At 48.7% G+C, this 23,534-nt stretch overlaps 1 protein-coding gene across 4 annotated transcripts in view; it reads left to right on the top strand.

The window, feature by feature from the left end:
* The first annotated feature begins 381 nt into the window (after window positions 1–381).
* Window positions 382–23,534, top strand: part of arnt2 (aryl-hydrocarbon receptor nuclear translocator 2) — a 37,319-nt gene continuing 14,166 nt past the window's right edge. For 2 of the 4 annotated variants that reach the window (XM_067248778.1, XM_067248781.1), the window contains exons 1-11: window positions 382–561; window positions 5,091–5,205; window positions 6,580–6,627; window positions 7,850–7,894; window positions 9,517–9,730; window positions 10,535–10,748; window positions 17,266–17,368; window positions 19,637–19,702; window positions 20,035–20,120; window positions 22,563–22,639; window positions 23,044–23,178. In XM_067248778.1, the coding sequence (XP_067104879.1) occupies window positions 531–561; window positions 5,091–5,205; window positions 6,580–6,627; window positions 7,850–7,894; window positions 9,517–9,730; window positions 10,535–10,748; window positions 17,266–17,368; window positions 19,637–19,702; window positions 20,035–20,120; window positions 22,563–22,639; window positions 23,044–23,178 (1,134 nt within the window). In that variant the 5' untranslated portion in view covers window positions 382–530. The remainder of the gene's footprint in view (window positions 562–5,090; window positions 5,206–6,579; window positions 6,628–7,849; window positions 7,895–9,516; window positions 9,731–10,534; window positions 10,749–17,265; window positions 17,369–19,636; window positions 19,703–20,034; window positions 20,121–22,562; window positions 22,640–23,043; window positions 23,179–23,534) is intronic. The other 2 variants (XM_067248780.1, XM_067248779.1) reach the window with 2 other exon arrangements.

Raw genomic sequence — 23,534 nt, 5'->3', positions numbered from 1 at the left:
AATCATTTTACAGATAATAGCTGATTTGATCTCTGAAATAAGTCTTCACCAAAAAAGGTGTTAAAACTGGATATATATTGTAATCTCATTGAAATGTAATTACGTAGTTAATTATGTAACTTACTAAAACATTTTGATACAACATGAATATATTGTCGTTTCAATACGTTATATCAATGCTTTACCTTGATAGATTATTAAACTCTAATTTGACTGAGCAGAGAATAAAGCATTAATTAATTCAAGTGAAGTCTCGCGGTGCTACCTCTCAGACATCTTGCATGTTTTAGTCTAAGAGAACGGAATTTATTATATGCATTGGGCCGAGGCGATCTAGAAAGAAGTCTTTTCGTAACATTAATTGTGTATTTTTTTCAATCGGGACTAATGCATGAGAGGCTATAGGCGGCTAAACTGAGCCTCGCGTGAGTAGATTGAGTAGACCCCTGAGTAGATTGTCTCTCCCGGGGCTCTCCAGCCGTATTGTGCGTCATTTTCATCGCTGCATTTTGTTTTTCCATCGAGGCAACATGGCAACTCCAGCCGCGGTCAATCCATCGGGTGAGTCTGGATTTCGCCGCAGGAAAACACTATAATTCGTTTTCTATTCTGATATAATAAGGGATATTTACAGAGCGCGAATGTTATTTTTTGACGTTTAGCAAAAGGAGGGTAAAATCCTAGGCGCTTAGAGCCGCAACGTCAGGCTCAGCGCGAGCTCCACAGCATCCCCTTCCCCCACCGAGCTCTCCTTCTGCTCCCTCTAGATAGCTGACCAATACATGCTTTTGTTTCAGTCACCGTGTGTCCTTACAAGCAGTATTTTCATATACAATGTGCAAAAAAGACTTTTAATAATCGTAGCGATTGAAATGTTAAGGCTTCCGAATCTCAAGGCGAAACGAGATGCTGGTCGTTCTTCGTTCCTGGCAGCCAGCTAGCCTACGTGCTTTGATTTCTCTGAATAGTTCCTCGATGATACAAAGGTTTTTTTTAGCATATCTTTGCTTACAGCGTACACAATGATATCGAAACGTTTTTCGTGTCAAGGCATATTTTATTACGGTGGACCTCTAGTGTCACTGTTTTGATGTCACTGTCCCTGTTGATTCGATGATAGGTTTTGACACTGGAGTTTGCTTAATGCCATATTGAGTGTGGTAGCTAATTGCCCAGCACTTTGGCTGTCTGTAAATTATTCGCTGAACACCTTAAACATCTAGCTGCTTTTATCTATGTCAGTTGTCAATATGTATAAACGTTTACGGTATGGCAGCATTCAAGACCATGCTTCAGGGTACGGAAACACAGTCGTTAGCCTTCCCGCTAAGGCCGTTCCATCGTTACACACCAAATAACTTCCCTGTAAGGGTGTAACGTTTTTGGACAACGTGTTCGCAAGATTAGTTGTTGCTGGAGCTATAGGGGGCAAGCCAACTTCTAGTGTGTTAAGCAGGCTCGGCCAGCTAAGCTAAACGCTATAATGTTGACCTCAGTGTATAGTTCGTGTTGCCTCAACAGGGTCGTGTGTTTCTGTATGGAAGATTACATTACAACACTTAAACAAAGTCTTGTTAAACAGCTACATGTTACAACTTTATTGTACATTTCTACAGGACAGTGGTATAAGCTAAAGTGTTCAGCAGTAGTTTCGTTGCAGTTTTGTTAATATCAGCAACAAATAATGATCGTAAACAGTCATTTGTTACACATGAACAATTAACTGCAATCATTTTATATTTGAACTTAATACCACTCAGTTACAATCTTGCTTTACCACAGTAGGCAACTATGTGCCATCTCTCCCTCCCTCTCCATTTCTTTCTATTTAATTTCTCTCCTCCCTCCCTATATATATATATATATATATATATATATATATATATATATATATATATATATATATCCATCTCCACCACAATTCCTCCACCCCACTTTATTTTTCTACATCTTTCATCCCCCACCCTCCCTCCTCTCATTTCTCTCTCACCTCATTGGTAATGTAAATTAAGATGAAAAATGAGTGAGAATGTTCGTGTTATTACCATCTTGGCCGCGTACAGTCCTGAGGCAGGAGTCTGAATGAACAATGAGCAGATGAGAATGCCAGCCACCGGAGAACGGGGAAGGACCCTCCATTAAAAAAACGCCAGTATACCCGGCCTCTCTCTGCCTCCGAGGGGAGCGAGTGTGCGGACAAGGCCGACATCTCCCATACCAATACGACCAAACACACACATGCCTCCCCCATCTCATCTGAAACCCATTCAACAAGGGATTTCACGAGGGTCATCGTTTCCTCTACCACCCCAGTAACAAACCTATTTTTTTTTTAGATTATATAATAAGCTTCAAGGCCATGTTTGTTGTGGTTAAACGATGCCATAAGCTGTGGCTGAACAGAGGAAGCGTGCAGTAAGATTAGACCAGCGCAGGCCTATCTGAAGCCTCTGCATCCGATGATGACACGAGCCTGTTCCTAAGACAGGTCAAACGTTCCTGCTCCCTGCTGATCTGGGATCAGTCGTCCATCCCCCCGTCCTCCCTCCTCTGAACAGCTAAGGTCGCGTTAGATGACTGGATCGGGGCCTCGTATATGCGAGTTGCTGGGAGAGAAGGGGGAATGCGCTGTCATTGGTGGATTATCCCGATCAGGCGGCGATCCGATTGGCCCTGTGCCTGTGTGATAAGTGCAATGATCTAATAAGGTTAGCGTGATCTTTCTCTGGATGTGTGGCACACAAGTGATCAGTAAAAAAAAAGGAGCTACAACATAGCCTTTCAGTGTTTCCAACGCCACCTTAAATGTTCCTTCTCAGATGCGGTGATGTGGCACTTACATGGTAGCAGAGTGTGCTTTACGCTGTGCTTGACTTACTTTACACTGACTTTACATTCGCATTCATGCTTTACGCTCCTGGAGAAGGGTATCTATTAACATCCTGTATAGAGTTTATTAACAAGTCAAGACATATTTAGATTCAGATTTACTTATTGCACTAGTTGTTTTAACCTGGCATGTTTTTTCAGTCTGTCAAAACAAGGGGTATTTAAATATCTGTAGCACCAGGGTATCCTTCGTGAATTAGACCTAGCATATGGTTCTCTTCCCTAATAGAAGGACATCGATAAGTTTAAAGTTTACTTTGAGAAGTGGTTTTCCATGCTTAAGGGGATTGAAACAACATCAGATAGTTTTGTATTTCTTTGCCTGTGTGCGTGCTTGTGTGTGTGTGTGTGTGTATTCTAGCTCACTTAAGTTTATTACGGACTAGTAAATGTCCTGAGGCTCTTTGACGGAGTGAGCGGTTGAAAGGACCGATGGGGGGGGGGGGGAGAGAGCAGAAACAACCTTGTCTGAAAGAGAGGACTGATTGAAAAGGAGAAACTCTGAATACTGGTCCCACAACTCTCTTGATTAATGCAGTTGACCTCAGGGCTTGGTAATGACTGACTGAAGATGTGGCTGTGATTGGGTTGGTGGTGGTGGTGGTGGGGGGGGGGAAGAGAGAGAGAGAGAATCATGCATATCATTAACCGCTCCAGTGTTTTTCCTTGATGGAGAAATGGAAGCCTCCAGAGATAACAAGCAGACATGTAACACCAGCTACTATTCAAACCAATAAAGGCCACATTCCTTCAGGTTGGACAAGAGAGAGTCAGGATACGAGGTTTACTCATTCAGAATAGGAATGCTTGCTCTGCAAGGATCTTGTACAGTGTGTGTCTCATGAGTAAAGAGGTTGTGTTTGTATAGGCAGGCTTCATGAATGAATGATATCAGGCTTGCTCTTTGCCGGGGTCTGACTTTGCACTGCAGAGTGTTTTCCTGAGGCTGGCAGAAGATAGAGGGAGAGAAGAACATGGTATCAAATATTAACTGGGATGCCTGGTTCACTGGGGCACACCAGAGGCTCTGTTTAGCCTATCCATAGCATCTATCTGGGTACGTGAGCAGACCAGAAACAGAGGTTTGGAGGCCAGGAGAGAGACAGGGATGGAGGGAGGCCAAAAAGTGGGTGGTTGAGAATCAGAAGTGGGCAACATTGAAGTTCACCCTTTCCGACTTATTCACAAACAGGTATATTCACATTTTACATTTTAGTCATTTAGCAGACGCACTTATCCAGAGCGACTTACAGTAAGTACAGGGACATTCCCCCTGAGGCAAGTAGGGTGAAGTGCCTTGCCCAAGGACACAACGTCATTTGTCACGGCCAGGAATCGACACAGCAACCTTCTGATTACTAGCCCGATTCCCTAACCGCTCAGCCACCTGACTCCCTATTTAGTCATTTAGCAGACGCTCTTATCCAGAGCGACTTACAGTAAGTACTGGGACATTCCTCCACATGTGGTCGGACGTAGGTAGAACTGTATGAGTCACAGCCAGAGCATTCATTGACCATGAGCACAGCAACAGAACAGGACCGTGTTAACAACATTAGGGTTTCTGGATTCAGTATTGACAGGCAGTATCAATGGGCTGTATAGGGTGTTTGGTGTGGGGTCAGATGGCTGAGCGGTTAGGCAGTCGGGCTAGTAATCAGAAGCTTGTTGGTTCGATTCCCGGCTGTGCCTAATGACGTTGTGTCCTTGGGCAAGGCGCTTCACCCTACTTGCCTCAGGGGGAATGTCCCTGTACTTACTGTAAGTCGCTCTGGATAAGAGCGTCTGCTAAATGACTACATGTAAATGTGGTGTGGGCACCGGAGATGATTTCAGCCCTTATGTAATGCTGTGTGTTTTTCCCAGCTGGTTGCGAATCTCACAAACAGGGTTTAATGATATGCCAACTGATAATCCAACACTAGCCTGATGCTAGCATGCGATTAGCTTGTCTAACCTTACGATAACCCGCCAATACCCTGATGCTAACTGCTGATAAACTGCACAACAAATATGAAAGTGTTGACTAGACACCAGTAGTTTTTAAGACGGTAGACACTCAGTGAAACAAAAACCAACACTCCCCGGTGTTAAATCAACACTTTTGAAATTTTATTTGACGTGTTCCGACAACCTGACTGGATGACCTCAGCTATCTAACCCCGATGATAACCTGCTCTCCATGTTCCTGCTTCCTGCAGAGATGGGCAGTGAGTTGCCGGGTGCAGTGTCCATGCCCGGGGCGGTGGTGGGGGCAGGCCAAGTGAGGATGGGAGGAGCCTTGGCTGGACGCGGGGGAAAACGGAGGTCGGGAGGGTGAGTATTCACGCTGTAGCTAAATCCTCACATCGCCAACATCTTAACTATCATGCTGATTCATCATAGGTTCAGGCAAGACGAGCAGGACCTGTGAATCCCAGTTTACCTTTGAATCCCAGTGTACCTTTGAATCCCAGTTTACCTGTACTTGTTACAAACAGCACAATAAAGTTGAAATGTGATGTGCTTATGGCCGGAGTTAACCAGTATGACAGGCTATGTGATGCCTGAGATGTCAGACTAGGTGGTGAACTCCCATGCACTCAAACTATGCCTCTATAGAAACTGAAGCACCAAACAGACCCACCCAGAACCCTGGAAATGTGGACAGTGTGTGTTATGTATTTATTAATCTGTATTTGTCTATTTTTGTGCATGTACATGCGTGTGTTTGTACTCATACACACCACAGTAGCAGGACAACAATCCTAACCGTTGTCCTGGTTACTGGCCAGCCATGGAAAGATGCCGCCCTCATAGTTGGCACCTCTTAGCCTCCTACGCTGCCACACACACACACACACACACACACACACACACACACACACACACACACACGCACACTCTCACACACACATGCTGAACCCAGAGAACACTCCTATACAGTGGAGGCAGGTCTGCTTTGGCATGACAGGGATGCATTCGAGGCAGTCCCACAGCCAGGCTTCGTGTCCTCGGGACAACCGTGACACGTTCACTTATACTGTCGTTAGTTGCCATGGTAACGCGTAGACGTATCTGCTTATTATCTACTATCTACTACATCGGCAACCTTGAGTAAAAATGGGAAGAGCCGCTGCCACAAATCACCCAGACAGCTGCGGTAACAGGCTTTGAACCTTCCCTTCCTGGTTCCTCTCCCAAACAGAATGTGTCAGGGGAAGTGTAGTCCAGCCATCACTGTGACTTGGCAGCTATGGTAACCAGGTCTTGCCTCACATAAAGTGTATTCCAGCTCTCTGCAACCGTCCTGATGTCATGTTGACACGTGTGGAAGCCTTCCAGGGTAGAGAAACGCTCCAGTGTTTCATCATTTCCCCTGGCAGCTGGTGTGAAGCCGTTAGCTCTGAGAGAGACAGGCTGCTGAGTAAAGCGGTCCGCTCACCCTCTCCTCCCTCAGTGACTGGAAGCAACGTAACAGACTAGTACCACGGAAAGAAGAAAAACAGTCCCTAACTAAGTCACAGTGTCAGCAGAGAACTAGAGCTACAACTTCCTGTATGGAACTTCTTGTATCGAACACGTCTTCACTTCCTGTCAGGGGCCCAGAGTTAGGTTTCAATCTGATGAGACTTCTGCAGTCCCTCAACCACAGAAGAAGTAACGGTCCTCCAGTGGATCTCATGGACTGTGTGTTCTCTTCTCTTGCAGGATGGAGTTTGACGACGAGGATGGAGAAGGGCCTAGCAAATTTTCAAGGTGAGAGCAGTGGGGGAAAAAAAGTCCTCAGTACAGTATGTTCCTCCATTCGTAAGGAGAATTCTGTATTTGAACAGCAGTTGAGTTAGAAAGCTTTAGAGTTCATGGTCTGTTGATGGGTCTCAAATGAGCCTACAGGATTCAGTCATCCTAATCATATATTTTTTTGTATAAATATGGTTTTATAATTTTAACAGTCATTTTTGTGTATATTTAACTTAGACTCAGTGTGGACATGCTGTGACGTTAGCCAGAGCCGTAGTTTGACATTGAGTGTGTTTGATTTGATCATCTGGGCTGTTTCTCACCTGTTTGTTTCTCCAGCATCAACTTCATCCCAGACATTCTCTCACATACTTTTCTTTCAACATGTGGTTCTTCGCGGTTTCTTTTAGAGGAGGATGATGTGTGTCCGTTTTGTCCCTGGCTGGCAGCGCAGGCCCTGCTCTGTTAACTTGAGCAGGGGCGAGGAGACAGCGCCCTCTGATGGCGAGAGGAGGAATCACCAGTGTGTTATGAGAAGCACAGTGCTACCTCAAACTGGCTTGTCTAGAGCAGTGGTTCTCAATCCTGTTCCTCATTCCCTCCTGCCCCGCGTGTTCTAGACGATTCCTTGCTCCAGCATACCTCATTTAAATTTAAATGAATGGGTCGTTATCAGAGCTTGGTAATGCCCCAGGGAAACATCTAGAACATGCAGGGCAGGGGGGCTCGAGGACCAGGATTGAGAGCCACTGGTCTATAGTCCATACATCCAACAACCTGATTGTACCATACCCTGTTTTAAAATTGGTCTCAGCATCTGCATTACAGCATGACCACTCAGTCTCCATAGATCATCCCCCCATTGTTTGGTACAGGATGTGGAGGGATAACAGGCTGTTTTAGATTTCTGTTTCTCACTCAGTCTGTCCACTGGAGGGAAACAAATACTTGTAGCTTCGCATGCTATCCTAATCGCTACATTGAGCCACGCTACATACGCATAACAGCTTCAGTACTGTGTCATGACTGTTACACAGCCTGGTAGGACAGATTTCTTCCCCTGCATGCCCTGAGCATAAGCCCAACCATGTAACAGACATCCTCATGATCTAGCGATAAACAGATGAGTTTAGAATAGTGAGCCAGCCAGTTAAGACTACTGTCCATATTGCTGCTTAGGTGTGTGTACATGTGTGTGCTGACCTTTGTTACATTCTGTCCTCTCTCCTGTTCACAGGTATGATGATGATCAGATTCCAGGTGATAAGGAGAGATATGCCAGGTAGGCCTAGGTTACAGCTCTGCCAGAGGACTTCAGCCAGGGTGCACACACCTGCTCACAGCGCTGTCCTTCTTGCCCTCAGCTCGATGAACCCTGCACACCTCACACCTGTTGAAAAACGACAGAGACAAACAGCAGTTAGAGCTGACACAGTCTGGATAGAATATATATGAAGCAGAATGCTACATAGCTAATGTAGCTAACACAGTCTGGACTATACATGAACCAGAGTATATGGAATATGTGGGGAAAATATGGGGTTTAGGGTGAAGTGCCTTGCCCAAGGACACAATGCAAGGCTGGCATTGCCAGCAAACGGACCTCGCTAGCTACCCAGCATGTGGGTGGATATGATTAGTGTTTTTTTTTTTCACGATTAGGTACTGTACCATGCACAATTTCTATCAGCCAAGCTAAGTATAACTAGAGAAATGTTGTCAAAATGCGCTGCTCAAATAACCGACAATAAAGTGTAGAATTTAAATCCAAAAGCTCAACGAAAACGGAATGGTGAGCAGAAATTGTGAGATAGAAAAGGTGAGCGTGTTTGTAAAAGTTAGAGCTAGCTCAAACGTTGTTGATGTGTTCACCGTCCGTGCGTTAATACACGGCCACAAACTGTCAGCCGTTTCTCTTGCTACTAAGCTAGCCTATCTAGCTTGGGAGAGACCCACTATTATTCGGCTTCGTTTTTGGAGAAAAAATAATCGACGTTGGAGGTACAGTGATCAAATCATCCAATTCCAAATATTACCGATACATTTCAGATATAATAATGATCTTTTGCAAAGCATTATCTGTGCTAATCCGTCATTTGGTTAAACCGCCAAGTCACGTGAGATGGTACGTGTGACGAGCATTTCCAGCCATGTAAAACAGTGAGTTCACATATTCTGATGGCCAATTTATTTAGTTGCCTGAAGTTGAATGTCAAGTCAGCTTCAACTACACTGAATTTAATCTAATACGACAAGCAGATGAGATTTGTGATGTGAATAAAAGCTTTCACCTTTATTTTCTCACTGTCTGAGCTGGTAGTCGGTTTAAGGTTAGGGTTAGCCAAGCGAGTTCAAGCGTGACAACAGCGCCATCTACAGTCAGAATCCATTGGTCACAGAAATCAATGGTCACAGAATTAGATAGTCACAAAAATTGATGTTCACAGAATTCCATAATCGAGCATCTTGGGACATAAATGTCTGTATCTTTATATTCTCAGAAGAACATAGACACCTACAGAAGCAGCAGAATGAGACCTAACCCTATAACACCCTTCACACTATACAAACTGCTATGCTCACAGTTCTCTTAGTTAACCTTTCTGCTAGGCTAACAGATCATATAGAGGTCAGTTAGTAAGGAAGTGTGTGCCCTGTCCATCTGTAGGTAGGTGAAGGTGTGGTGTTTCTCGTAGATAACGTCACATGACCAAACAGGAACATTGTGGACCAGGAAGTACCATAGAGTACTTAATAATACCATAGAGTAGATAAATACCAGTACTTCCTGGTATGACTGGACAGTTTCTACACAGTCTCCATAGTGTACTTCCTGGTGTGACAGGGTGCTGTCTAGTCAAGCAGGACGGTCCTGGGTGTCTTAACTCCGCCTCTCTGTTCCAGAGAGAACCACAGCGAGATAGAGCGCCGACGTCGCAATAAGATGACGCAGTACATCACCGAGTTGTCTGACATGGTGCCCACCTGCAGCGCTCTGGCACGCAAGCCCGACAAGCTGACCATCCTGCGGATGGCCGTGTCGCACATGAAGTCCATGAGGGGCACGGGCAACACGTCCACAGACGGAGCTTACAAGCCCTCCTTCCTCACTGAGCAGGTGCTGGTCACAGACACACACCCAGGCAGACTCATCAGGGCCTCCCCGCCACAGCACGCTCTCCTCTACTCATCTCTCTCCTTTCTGCATCTCTCCCTTTGTGTCTTATCCTCTACGCTGCTCTCCTCTACTCATCTCTCTCCTTTCTGCATCTCTCCCTTTGTGTCTTATCCTCTACGCTGCTCTCCTCTACTCATCTCTCTCCTTTCTGCATCTCTCCCTTTGTGTCTTATCCTCTACGCTGCTCTCCTCTACTCATCTCTCTCCTTTCTGCATCTCTCCCTTTGTGTCTTATCCTCTACGCTGCTCTCCTCTACTCATCTCTCTCCTTTCTGCATCTCTCCCTTTGTGTCTTATCCTCTACGCTGCTCTCCTCTACTCATCTCTCTCCTTTCTGCATCTCTCCCTTTGTGTCTTATCCTCTACGCTGCTCTCCTCTACTCATCTCTCTCCTTTCTGCATCTCTCCCTTTGTGTCTTATCCTCTACGCTGCTCTCCTCTACTCATCTCTCTCCTTTCTGCATCTCTCCCTTTGTGTCTTATCCTCTACGCTGCTCTCCTCTACTCATCTCTCTCCTTTCTGCATCTCTCCCTTTGTGTCTTATCCTCTACGCTGCTCTCTTCTACTCATCTCTCCTTTTCTCGTCTCTCCCACCTTGATGCTTCGATCTCTCCTCATCTCTCTCCTCTCCTCATCTCTCTCCTCTGCTCATCTCTCTCCTCTCCTCATCTCTCTCCTCTCCTCATCTCTCTCCTCTGCTCATCTCCCTCTCCTTTTACGAGCATCTCTGTTTCCACCAACAGGAACTGAAGCACCTGATCCTGGAGGCTGCGGACGGCTTCCTGTTTGTGGTCGCGGCGGAGACGGGCCGTGTGATCTACGTGTCGGACTCTGTGACGCCGGTGCTGAACCACACCCAGTCCGAGTGGTTCGGCAGCACGCTGTACGAGCAGGTGCACCCCGACGATGTGGACAAGCTGCGGGAGCAACTCAGCACCTCAGAGAACTCCATGACGGGTAGGAGGGCCGCGCTCGCGCGCATGTGTGTGTGTTCATGTTTTGAGTGTGTTCGTGTGTGTGTGTGTTTGTTTGAATGTGTGCGTGTGTGTGTTCATGTTTGAGTGTGTGTGTGTTTATGTTTGAATGTGTATTCATGTTTGAATGTGTGTGTGTGTTCATGTTTGAATGTGTGTGTGCGTGTGTGTGTGTTCATGTTTGAATGTGTGTATTCAGGCCGCATGGCTCTGTCCAGACACAGGGAGGTGTAGCAGACATTATGAATGCGTCCACTAGAGGGAGCTGCACACACAGCTATTCTCCTTCACTTCTGCACACGCTGAGCCCCTCTTAGTGTATAGATCTCTGCCTGTCTCTCTTCCAGCCCCTCTTAGTGTAGAGATCTCTGCCTGTCTCTCTTCCAGCCTCTCTTAGTGTAGAGATCTCTGCCTGTCTCTCTTCCAGCCTCTCTTAGTGTAGAGATCTCTGCCTGTCTCTCTTCCAGCCTCTCTTAGTGTAGAGATCTCTGCCTGTCTCTCTTCCAGTCTGTCATTCTGTCTGTGTCTCTGACTTTCAATCCAGCTTTCTGTCAGTTTTTCATTTTGTTTATATGTCTCCGTTTGTTTATAGTTTAGGACCGCTAGTCAGCCACAAAACACACAGATTACCCTATGTGAGCATGTAATCCATATAATGCAATAATCTCCACGTTACACACCACGCACACACACCACACACACCACATTCTCTGCCCTTTGAAGTGATGAATGTGTCCTTCCACTGAAATGTGTATTTCAGAAGAATTCTGTGGAACTAAACCAGAGTGTACCTGAGTGTGGGGGGGGGGTCTGCATGTCTGTGTGTGTGTGTGTGTGTGTGGGGGGGGGGGGGGGCATGTTTTTGTGTGAGTGGGTCTGTGTGTGGGGGGGGGTGTGTGTGTGGGGGGGTCTGTATGTGCGTGTTTCCGCGATGTAAGTCTGTGGAATGCCAGTGTTTGCCAGAGATCTAAGAGAGAGGGAACACAGGGTTGAGCGAGGCCAGCGTGCTTGTTGTTTTCTGTCGGCCAGTTGTCGCTGTCTGTACTGTAGCCACGGTGATGGAGGCAACTAGAGATGTCAGCAACAGTAGCCTGTCATGCTCAGACTAGAATACAGGCACAGGACTGTGAAAAGTCAAGATTCGTTACATGAATATTGTCTTAAATATAACAAAATGTTGGTCTTCTTTATGGGGCATTATAAAAGTGCAATGTTGAGAAAACCTTTGTTTCGTTATTTATTAAGAGCGGTTGTGCTTTCTTTTTTGAAAATCTTGGGACCCAAGGCTTTTGCACAGTACTGTAGGTCTCTCTAGTAGAGACCACAGCTCAGCTGCATTGGTAGGTGTCACAGTGCCTGCTGGTCTCTCTGAAGATGGAGCAGGGTCTCACCTCCTGTTAAAACAGCTATCGGAGGAGGTGGTCCGATGCCTCCCTCACCCAAACACACGCTCCCCCTCACCAAGAGCAAACTCTGACAAACTGCTACTTACCGAGGAGACCTCCTTCCTCCACCAACCTGGAACCTGATGGATCCACCAACGTCATCCGTCTCTGGTCTGCCAGGGAGTTCCAGATAAACGAGGAGGGGTTTTCCTGATGAGTCTTTGATAAGCACCATGCTTCTCAATGATGGAGGGAGCCTGCCAGACCTATTTCTCCTCCCACGCCACGCATGCCCAATGAGCTCTTGGCAGGCCCAAATTGCTGATTGGTTAAGCATACATAATGTAGGAAGAGTGATAGGTGATTGAGCCAGGGATGTAGCAAATGAGGAGACTCCTCCGTGTGACAAATGATGGCTTTGTGGGTCTCCCTCTCTCTCCTCTGTGGCATCGAGAGAGAGAGAGGGAAAGATGGATGCAGAGAGAGAGAGAGGTGGATTGAGAGAGGAAGGGAAGGATAGATGGAGAGAGAGATGGATAGAGGGATGGAAAAATGGCTGGAGAGATGGATAGAGAGAGGGAGGGAGGGAAGGAAGGAAGGATGGTGAAAAAGAGGTATGGGTTTGGCTTCACATCACTTTTTCTCCACTCTGGTGGGTTTTCTTTCATTAGAAGGAGATGTAGAGAGAGAGAGAGAGAGAGAGAGAGAGAGAGAGAGAGAGAGACATAGAATATAGCAAGAGAACGGGTATAAGAGAAAGTTTTCATGTATCAGAAATGTATGAGGGAGCAGATGGATGGAGAGAGGGAGTGACAGGGGTGTAGGTAGAGCTGTAGATTGAAGGAGGGTGTAGGCCTTGGGCCAGTCAATGTCTGGTTAATGTGAAATGACACGTAGATATTTATTTTGGTTTCGCTGTGAGACTGCGAAGGTAGGAAAACAGCCCAGGGCCTTACCGTCTGCTGTTAACCGTGACTAAATATTCTGTTTACCAAGGACTATATCCTCCCCTGTCTCTGCAAATCATTACGCCTCTGCTTTGCATGGAAACCAACACAAGAGCAGTCCACAACAAAACTGTTACGTACATGTGTGTTGGGAGGGGACGTGGGGCTGCTGCTGTTGTTGTTGCTTTGGGGAGGCGGTGTGTGGGTGTGGGGAGCAGGGTTGTGTGTGTGTGTGGGGAGGAGGGTTGTGTGTGGGTGTGGGGAGCAGGGTTGTGTGTGTGTGTGGGGAGGAGGGTTGTGTGTGGGTGTGGGGAGCAGGGTTGTGTGTGTGTGTGGGGAGGAGGGTTGTGTGTGTGTGGGGAGCAGGGTTGTGTGTGTGTGTGTGTGTGTGGGGGGGGGGAGGGTTGTGTGTGTGTGTGTGTGTGGGGAGGAGGGTTGTGTGTGTGTGTGTGTGTGTGGGGAGGAGGGTTGTGGTGGCTGGCATACTGAGCGTGCAGGGACGGGGCCTCCATGCCAGCTGAGGTTCCTGCAGGCATCCATACATACATGCCTGCACAGCCCTGTCTGTCTACAGACCCTGCCTGCACAGCCCTGTCTGTCTACAGACCCTGTCTGTCTACAGACCCTGCCTGCACAGCCCTGTCTGTCTACAGACCCTGCCTGTCTACAGACCCTGCCTGCACAGCCCTGTCTGTCTACAGACCCTGTCTGTCTACAGACCCTGCCTGCACAGCCCTGTCTGTCTACAGACCCTGTCTGCACAGCCCTGTCTGTCTACAGACCCTGCCTGCACAGCCCTGTCTGTCTACAGACCCTGCCTGTCTACAGACCCTGCCTGCACAGCCCTGTCTGTCTACAGACCCTGCCTGCACAGCCCTGTCTGTCTACAGACCCTGCCTGCACAGCCCTGTCTGTCTACAGACCCTGCCTGCACAGCCCTGTCTGTCTACAGACCCTGCCTGCACAGCCCTGTCTGTCTACAGACCCTGCCTGCACAGCCCTGTCTGTCTACAGACCCTGCCTGTCTACAGACCCTGCCTGCACAGCCCTGTCTGTCTACAGACCCTGCCTGTCTACAGACCCTGCCTGCACAGCCCTGTCTGTCTACAGACCCTGTCTGTCTACAGACCCTGCCTGCACAGCCCTGTCTGTCTACAGACCCTGCCTGTCTACAGACCCTGTCTGTCTACAGACCCTGCCTGTCTACAGACCCTGCCTGTCTACAGACCCTGCCTGTCTACAGACCCTGTCTGACACACTGGACTGCTCTGAACCTCTTTTTACTTTACTGTTCTCTTCCAAACTCCTCTCCTCTTCTTCTCCTCTCATACCCTCGTTTATTTGTCTGTGAGTGTGAGTGTGTGTGTGTGTGTGTGTGTGTGTGTAGGTGAGGGTCAGACATGTTGATCCAGTAATTTCCTGCCAGTTTCCCTGAAATCATCAGTTAGATCTCAGACAAACGAACCTGACGCACACAGGGACGCCGTGTGCTGTATGTTTACTCTCATCCAGTCACACACGTACACAAACGCGTAGCCAAACTAGCCTGGCACCCGGACGCAGAGACAGGTCCTGAGACCTCAGCTGGGGCCCTGTGATGATGTGTTACACTGTTTATCTTCCCCCTCTGTCCTGGGGTTATTCCCAGACACTTGGTTCCAGAGTAAACTGTTCACACTGAGACAAAAGCACACCCACACATTGCACACGCATTGCACACGCATCCACACACACCCACACACTGCACACGCATCCACATACTCGCACGCATTAATGGACAAACGGATCTAATCCTCAGCCACTGTCTTACTCATACCATAATAAACTATGGTTGATTTTGGTACATCATTAAGCCTCTTACTGCAATTTCAATCCTGCGTATGTGTGTGGGTGGTGTTTGTGCGTGTGTGTTACATATCTGCCATCCTTCATCTGATATCTTGGAAACTAAACTAATGTTCACCCGTCATTAGAACATGACATCACCCAATCACAACAGAGGAAACTTCACTCACGCACACACTAAGGAACTTGTTTGCCTGTGTTCCACAGTGTGCGTATGTGTGTATGTGTGTGTGGGCGACGGTATGTATACTGTGTCTGCTCTGGTGTCTCAGAAGGGAATCGATTATGATGTGGCTGAACTTTTGTTTAGCATGGCAGGTCTGTTTTGTGTTTGTGCTACATACCCCAGCGGGGAGTCATAACAGTGTTTCACCCTCCTGCTGTGAGGTACCCATCCAACTCCAGCATCAGCCTCAAAACTCCAGCCCCATAGCCCCAGCCCTATAGCCCTAGCCCTATAGCCCCAGCCCTATAGCCCCAGCCCTATAGCCCCAGCCTCAGAACTCCAGCCCTATAGCCCCAGCCCTATAGCCCCAGCCCTATAGCCCCAGCCTCAAAACTCCAGCCCCATAGCCCCTGCCCTATAGTCCCAGCCCTATAGTCCCAGCCCTATAGCCCCAGCCCTATAGCCCCAGCCCTATAGCCCCAGCCTCAGAACTCCAGCCCCATAGCCCCTGCCCTATAGCCCCAGCCCTATAGCCCCAGCCCTATAGCCCCAGCCCTATAGCCCCAGCCTCAGAACTCCAGCCCCAGCCCTATAGCCCCAGCCCTATAGCCCCAGCCTCATAACTCCAGCCCCATAGCCCCAGCCCTATAGCCCCAGCCTCAAAACTCCAGCCCTATAGCCCCTGCCCTATAGCCCCAGCCCTATAGCCTCAGCCATATAGCTCCAGCCCCATAGCCCCAGCCTCAGAACTCCAGCCCCATTGTCCCTGCCCTATAGCCCCAGCCCTATAGCCCCAGCCCTATAGCCCCAGCCCTATAGCCCCAGCCTCAGAACTCCAGCCCCAGCAGAGAGCCCTGCTAGAAGCCTGGCTCTAGGAAGCCGTGATCTCAGACAGGTTTTCTCTTCATCCCAGGTCTCTCTGGGCAGCTTCAGGACCATGGTGAGAGCTGCAGGTGGTCATGGGAGACATGTTTGGTCTGCTGTGATGCCCCAGAGGGTTAGGGTTAGGCTTCTCGGCCCTGGAGAATCACACTGCAGAACCTCCTGCTGATCACCTTTACCTGGGTCAGCCAGAACTCCACAGCCCACATCCCCACATCCACACCCCCAGCCCACATCCACAACCCACACCCCCAGCCCACATCCACAGCCCACATCCACACCCCCAGCCCACATCCACAACCCACATCCCCAGCCCACATCCACACCCCCAGCTTACATCCCAACACCCCCAGCCCACATCCCCACACCCACATCCCCACACCCACATCCCCATCGCAAGCTCCTGAAGGTCCAGAAGTTTCCCTGACTTCTGGGCTTCCTCCGGTTCGACTCTTCTCTTGAAACCCCAGCAGCCTCACAGTCGTCCTCTCTGTCGCCATGCCAACATCAGCAACCTTCATCTGCTAGTGGACATGACATCACGCAAACAACCGTCGGGTAGCCGAGGTCACACATGGATCAGTAGGACAGGGAGTTAGCGTGCGCACACACACACACGGTCTGAGGCTCCTTGGCAACACGAACGTTGTTGCTCCGCTGTGTATTTATCTGGGATGTTTTCATCCTCTCCAGTGTTAAGAGGAGGAAGCTATCAGATTGTTGTACTTTGATTAGATTAGCGGAGAATGTCTGCCTGAGCCTCTCTCTTCCTCCAGCCTCCCTTCTCCGTCTCCCTCTCTAAGTGCTGTTAGCGGGCCTGTGGTCTGTCTGAATGATAGCACGGACACAGATCTCCAGGAACTCAGTCGACAGTAGAGGACGAGCTTCTTCTACGCTTGCGTGTCTGTGTGTAGATGAATTTGTGTGTGTATGTGTGTGTGTGTCTACTCTGTGTGTGTGTATAACTGTGTACATACGTGTGTGTGTGTGTATATGTGTGTCTGTATACATGTGTGTGTGTGTATTAAGATGTATAATGTGTGTGTCAGATGGCTGAGCGGTTAGGGAATCGGGCTAGTAATCAGAAGGTTGCCGGTTCGATTCCCGGCCGTGCAAATGACATTGTGTCCTTGGGCAAGGCACTTAACCCTACTTGCCTCGGGGAGAATGTCCCTGTACTTACTGTAAGTCGCTCTGGATAAGAGCGTCTGCTAAATGTCTAAATGTGAGTGTGTGTGCTAGCTGTTCCCTGATGTGCTCTGTGTGTCCCCGCAGGGCGTATTCTGGACCTGAAGACCGGCACAGTGAAGAAGGAGGGCCAGCAGTCCTCCATGAGGATGTGCATGGGCTCCAGACGCTCCTTTATCTGCAGGATGAGGTGTGTGTGACCGTGTGTGTGTGTGTGTGTGTGTGGATGAGGTGTGTGTGTGTGACTGTGTGTGACCGTGTGTGTGTGTGTGATCGTGTGTGTGTGTGTGAGTGTGTGTGGATGAGGTGTGTTTGACCGTGTGTGTGTGTGAGTGTGTGTGGATGAGGTGTGTGTGTGTGTGTGTGTGGATGAGGTGTGTGTGACCGTGTGTGTGTGTGCGAGTGTGTGTGGATGAGGTGTGTGTGACACATATATGAAGGAGGGTGAGTGTGGGTTAGGGGTGGGGGGAAAAATGAATCACATTTGAATCGCATTTCACATTGATTCACAAATGTAAAAAATAGTTTTTTATTAATTTTTGTAAATGTTTTTTTAATAATTTTAATTTTTTGATTAGAAATCGAACAAAATCGTGAGTTGATTTGTAATCGATTTGTGACCCCAAGAATCAATTTGAATCGTAAGGTACCAAAAGATTCCCACCCCTAGTGTGGGTGTGCGTGAGTGAGTGTCTGTTTGTGTGAGTGTGTGTATATGTGTGTTTGCGAGTGTGTGTTAGTCTTTGTACACATCTGGGTGCCTCACAGCCTGTCCAGTTAGTGCTCCCTCTGACAGCTAAGGGTCCAGGGCTACACACATTTGAGTTATACAGCCGTCCCAAACACCTTGGTTTAGGCCCCAACCAGCCGTGACACACACACCTTAGCCTTAAGAGCGCTGTGATCCGGGGGGGATTTGCACCTGTGTAGAGACAGGGATGTGCGTGCCTCCAGATCTTACCTCACACCCTCCAGCTACGCAGCCATATGCTTCCCATCTCAACGTGAGGACATGCATATTTTTTATTCCCCAGAGTTATTGGTTAGATGATTGATGTCGCCTCGCTTCATAGATAATTATGCATGACAGGTGCAGAGACTACAATAATCATTACAGTCTGTTGGAATACAGCCTTCTCACCCCGCTATACATCCACACTCGTGCTACGCAATATGGTCCTCGTCTTAGACACACGCATTACTTTTTACATTTACATTTGATTCATTTACACATGCATACTCACAATCACACACACAACACTCTTACACACACACTTACACACACACACACACACACACACACACACACACACACACACACACACACACACACACTTACACACACACACACACACACACACACACACTTACAACACACACACACACACTTACACACACACACACACACACACTTACAACACACACTTACACAGACACACTTACACACACACACACTCTCTTCTCACTTTGGAAGACATTGTCTGTTTCATCGTCTTGCTAAACAGTGTTTTGATCGAGACATTCCTATGATGAATCAAAGCCGTTTTTATTTTTAGCCCAGGAAAACGTCACACACTATTCCTGGCAGGTTTCCGTTGCATGATGGCATCTGGTGCTCCGTGTCGACTGGGCTGTTGCTGTTTGTTTGGTCCAGTCAGGAGAGATATCCCCCTCATCCTCCTCACAGATGTGTCTCTGCTGGTGGAATGGACACAGGAATGTGTGTTGTCTCATAGAACGCTATTTGAGAAGGCCCTTCGTAAATTGGAACGGCGTGCGGAGTTCAGTGTTGGAGAGAGACACACGCACTCGCTGACCCGCCGCACACACGCTCAGACACAGTGCTGCGTGGATCACAGCACAGGGAAAAGGAATGTTTCCACACATCATTTTAAGGAAGTGGATATTAGATCCAGACCTTCTTGTGTAACCTCACCTTTTGTTCACTAGATCAGTGAGGGGGGTGGGGGGAGGGGAGGGGGGATCTGTCCATTCGTGCTCCAAAGACTGGTTCACATTCCAGACATTAAAGTTCAGCCATATCAGTATTCTCTCGATTTAGCAACACAAATCTCTTATCGCGGTTTATTTATCAGAATGGTTTCTCTCAGAGTCTGAGCCAGTCACCAGATGTACAATAACAGAACTCTGGTTTCAGATTGATTGTTGTTCCTAAGGTCTTTCCATGGTGCTCGGCAACACAAACAGAGCAGATGAAACCCAGTCTGGCTTCTCCTGGGCTGGGAGCACCAGTGTGTGTGTGTGTGTGTGTATGTGTGTGTGTATGAGCATCCATGTGCGTACATGCGTGTGCGCCTGATCTGTGTGTGAGTGTGTACTCTGTGTGTGTGAGTGTGTACTCTGTGTGTGTGTGTGTGTGAGTGTGTACTCTGTGTGAGTGTGTACTCTGTGTGTGTGTGTGTGTCGGTATAATGAAGGGTGTTCTGTTTGTCCCCAGGTGTGGCAGTGCTCCTCTGGATCACATCTCTCTAAACCGCCTGTCCAACATGAGGAAGAGATACAGGTGAGATCAGGACCTCCGCACCTCCATCTCCGCACCTCCTTCACCCCCACCCCTTCTGTCCTCTCCATCCCTCCCTCCTCTCCCTCCCCATCTCTCCCTCTGAACCCTGTTGTGACCCCTTGTCCTTCCCGGTCCAGTCACGTCTAGCCAGGTGAGAGATAGTTGTTATGTTCTCCAGCTATGGACCACCTCTGACATGGAGCAGGACACAGGATAGAACTTGGGTGGTAGGGAGTGTGTGTGTGTGTGTGTGTGTGTGTGTGTGTGTGTGTGTGTGTGAGCGTGGGTGTAAGTGTGTGTATTCTAAACATCTGCCCTCCTCTCTCTGACAGGAATGGCCTGGGGCCATCTAAGGAAGGAGAGGCCCAGTACTCGGTGGTGCACTGTACCGGTTACATCAAAGCATGGCCCCCTGCAGGTATCCTCACACACATACGCTCATACACGCACACACACACACATTCTTTTCTTATGTCCTCTATAATACTAGATGACCGGCAAACAAGTATTTTCTTGTTCTTAATCCTCCTTCATTGTAGCTCCTCTCAGTTCAGTGTCCCCCCCCCTCCCCCTGCTCCCCCTCTCCTCTCCTCCCCCCTCCTCTCCTCTCCCCTCCTGTCCCACTGTGTGAGTGCTCCTCACCAGACAGGACAGACTGTGTGTGTGTGTGTGACTTGGACTCTAGGTCGCTCCCACCTGAACCATCACACACACATCACACACCTGCAAGGGTCTCAAAGTGTTCAGAGTGTGTGTGATGGTGAGTCCCAGTGTGTGGGTGAGCAGGATTCAGAGTGTGTGTTAGTGATTATAGTTCAGTCTGGCTTGGGACATTTGGAGTCCAAAAACAGTCGTCTGTTGCAACCTCGGACACGTACCCTCACTGAGACACTCAGTGAGGGTGTTTTGATCCCAGTGTTTATAGAGTAACTGACTGGAATGTTCCCTACACCCCCAACCTGGTATTCCCATCAGTCCTGTGCATAGACCAGGTGTCTTGGGGGTGGGGGGGTGGGAAATGAACCATCACACAGCATGAAATCCAGCTTAGAGCTTTGAGGACAGTGTTGGAACATATCCAGGTATCGCACATTTCCACACAAACACTCCCACACAAACACACTCGTACACACACGCAAACATGCTCGTACACACACACCACATGCGTGCAAATCACTGACACATGTTTCACTACCCTAAAATAGAACATTGGAATGTTCTGGACTGTCCCATGCATGACTATCGGTACACACACACGCACAAGCAGAAGGTCCATCCATCTGGATGTGTCTCCTGAAATCAGCACAGGGACTGGTGTGAGACAAGTGGAAGGAGGTCGTAACGAGGAGGATAAGGATAGAGCTGCCCTCGTTATCCCTGCCTGTCTGTCTGGATCCCTGTCTCTGTCTGCCTGTCTGTCTGAATCCCTGTCTGCCTGTATGTCTGAATCTCTGTCTGCCTGTATGTCTGAATCTCTGTCTGCCTGTATGTCTGAATCTCTGTCTGCCTGTCTGTCTGAATCTCTGTCTGTCTGCCTGTCTGTCTGAATCTCTGTCTGCCTGTCTGTCTGTCTGAATCCCTGTCTCTTTCTCTGCCTGTCTGTCTGAATCTCTGTCTGTCTGCCTGTCTGTCTGAATCCCTGTCTCTTTCTCTGCCTGTCTGTCTGGATCTCTGTCTGCCTGTCTGTCTGAATCCCTGTCTCTTTCTCTGCCTGTCTGTCTGGATCTCTGTTTGTCTGGCCTGTCGGCCTGTCTGAATCCATGAACACACACACACACACGCTCTGATGAGTCCTGGTGTATTGTTCCCCCCAGGCCCACATGCTGAGTTCCATTAGAAAGCCGTGTCGTCCCTCTCCCCTCCTCCCATGAGCCTTCAGAGGAACACACCCCATTATGACAAGATTTCACGCTGTCAAGGAAACAGGACAGGAATTACTATGGGAAAACTGATAACAAATTGTTGGAGTTGTCTCTCTCCTTACCGCTCATTATCTCTCCCTGTGTGGAGGAACAAGACACGGATGTGTAGTGTTGTTCCGTTTCAGTTGTGCAGAGCCAGCATGGCTGTGATTGATGTTTGTTTTGGCTGAAAGGAGTAAACAAGACGATCCCCTACCACTTGAGCAGGGGAGTGCGGCCTGCGCAGGCCTGGCCATCACCTGTCAACACCTCACTGTTCACACGGGAAACATCACAGCTACACCTCGTCTGAGGAGCCTGGATCTCTCTGCTCACGCTGGCTCACTGTGTCCCCGGCTCTCTTCTTGTTTTTCTCTCTCTTCTCTCTCTCTGTATCCCCCCGTCTCCCTGTCCCTCTCTCTTTTCTTTCTGTGTCCCGCTGTCTCTCTCTCGCCCACTCTCCTCTCTTTCTCAATATCCCCGTCTTTCTCTCGAACTTCTCCTCTCCTCTCTCCCCCTCCCTCTCTCCTCTCTCTTTCTCCCTCCCTCCTCTCCTCTCTCCCCTTCCCTTTCTCTCTCTTTCTCTCTCTCTTCTGTCTCTCTCCCCCTCCCTGTCCTCTCTCTCTTTCTCCCTCTCTCCTGTCTCTCTCTTCCCCTTCCTCTCTCCTGTCTCTCCTCTCCCTCTCTCCTCTCGTCTCTCCCCCTCCCTCTCTCCTGTCTCTCTCCTGTCTCTCTCTTCCCTCTCTCCTGTCTCCCTCTCTCCTGTCTCTCCTCTCCCTCTCTCCTCTCTCCCCCTTCCTCTCTCTTGTCTCTCTCCTGTCTCTCTCTACCCTTCCTTCTCTCCTGTCTCCCTCTCTCCTGTCTCTCTTTCTCCCTATCTCCTGTCTCTCTCTCTTTCTCCCTCTCCCCTGTCTCTCTCTCCCCCTCCTGTCTCTCTCCTCTCTCTCTCCTGTCTCCAGGTATGACTATACCAGAAGAAGACACAGAGGCTGGTCAGACCAGTAAATACTGCCTGGTGGCCATTGGGAGACTGCAGGTATGTGTGTGTGTGTGTGTGTGTCTCTAACAGATCTCAGAACAGCTCTTACCCTCTCCCCCTCTCCTTTCATCCACCTGCAACCTGACCTCCCTCAACCCTCGCGTCACCATGGTTACGCAGCGTCACCTCACAGCAGAGCGCGTACAATCCACCTCTAATCTCACCTGTCTCCCTCCCCACTTCCAGCATGCCGTGTCTCTCCCCCGTCCTCCTAAATTAGAAAAGGATGAATTGATTTGAATCGGTGCCTGAAAGTCATTCGTTAAAGTACACCTGTTTCACCCCGGGCTTGTCTGTGAGCCTGCTGCGATCTTTGAGCTGGCAGATTCATCACTCGGTAAGTTAGTTAAACAGCATCGATCTCCCGGTTAATCTGATGTTCCATCTGTGCTTGTCTCCAGGTGACCAGCTCTCCTGTTTCCATGGATATGAACGGGCTGTCGGTGCCCACAGAGTTCCTGTCACGTCACAACTCCGACGGCGTCATCACCTTCGTAGACCCTCGCTGCATCAACGTGATTGGCTACCAGCCTCAGGTGGGCCCCCCTCCTGCCCCACGGATCTGAAACATAAATCAGAATGGAACCTTCCAGAAATGTAATCCCGGGATTAGCTTGCATTCCTCAGTTCGCCTGACTTGGAAGGTGCATCGTGCGTGAGACCGTGAGAGAATACGTTATGCTGTGGAGAGGACGTCATTCACCCCCCCACCCTCGTTCTCTCCCCCACACACACACACACACACACACTTGAAGATACATTTATCAGGCTCGTGAGATGTTGTGAGTTATGTTGTGCAGGTCGTTAGATCCGTATTGGAGCAGGGATGTTCTGCTAGAAGAACTGAAGCTGCAACATCTTGTGAAAGGATGTTTCCTTACAAGGAGAAGTG

This window comes from Osmerus mordax, chromosome 13, assembly GCF_038355195.1.
Source record: "Osmerus mordax isolate fOsmMor3 chromosome 13, fOsmMor3.pri, whole genome shotgun sequence".
Lineage (NCBI taxonomy): Eukaryota > Metazoa > Chordata > Actinopteri > Osmeriformes > Osmeridae > Osmerus > Osmerus mordax.
The sequence above is the reverse complement of the archived record's forward strand: the minus strand, read 5'-3'. Positions and strand labels throughout refer to the sequence as shown.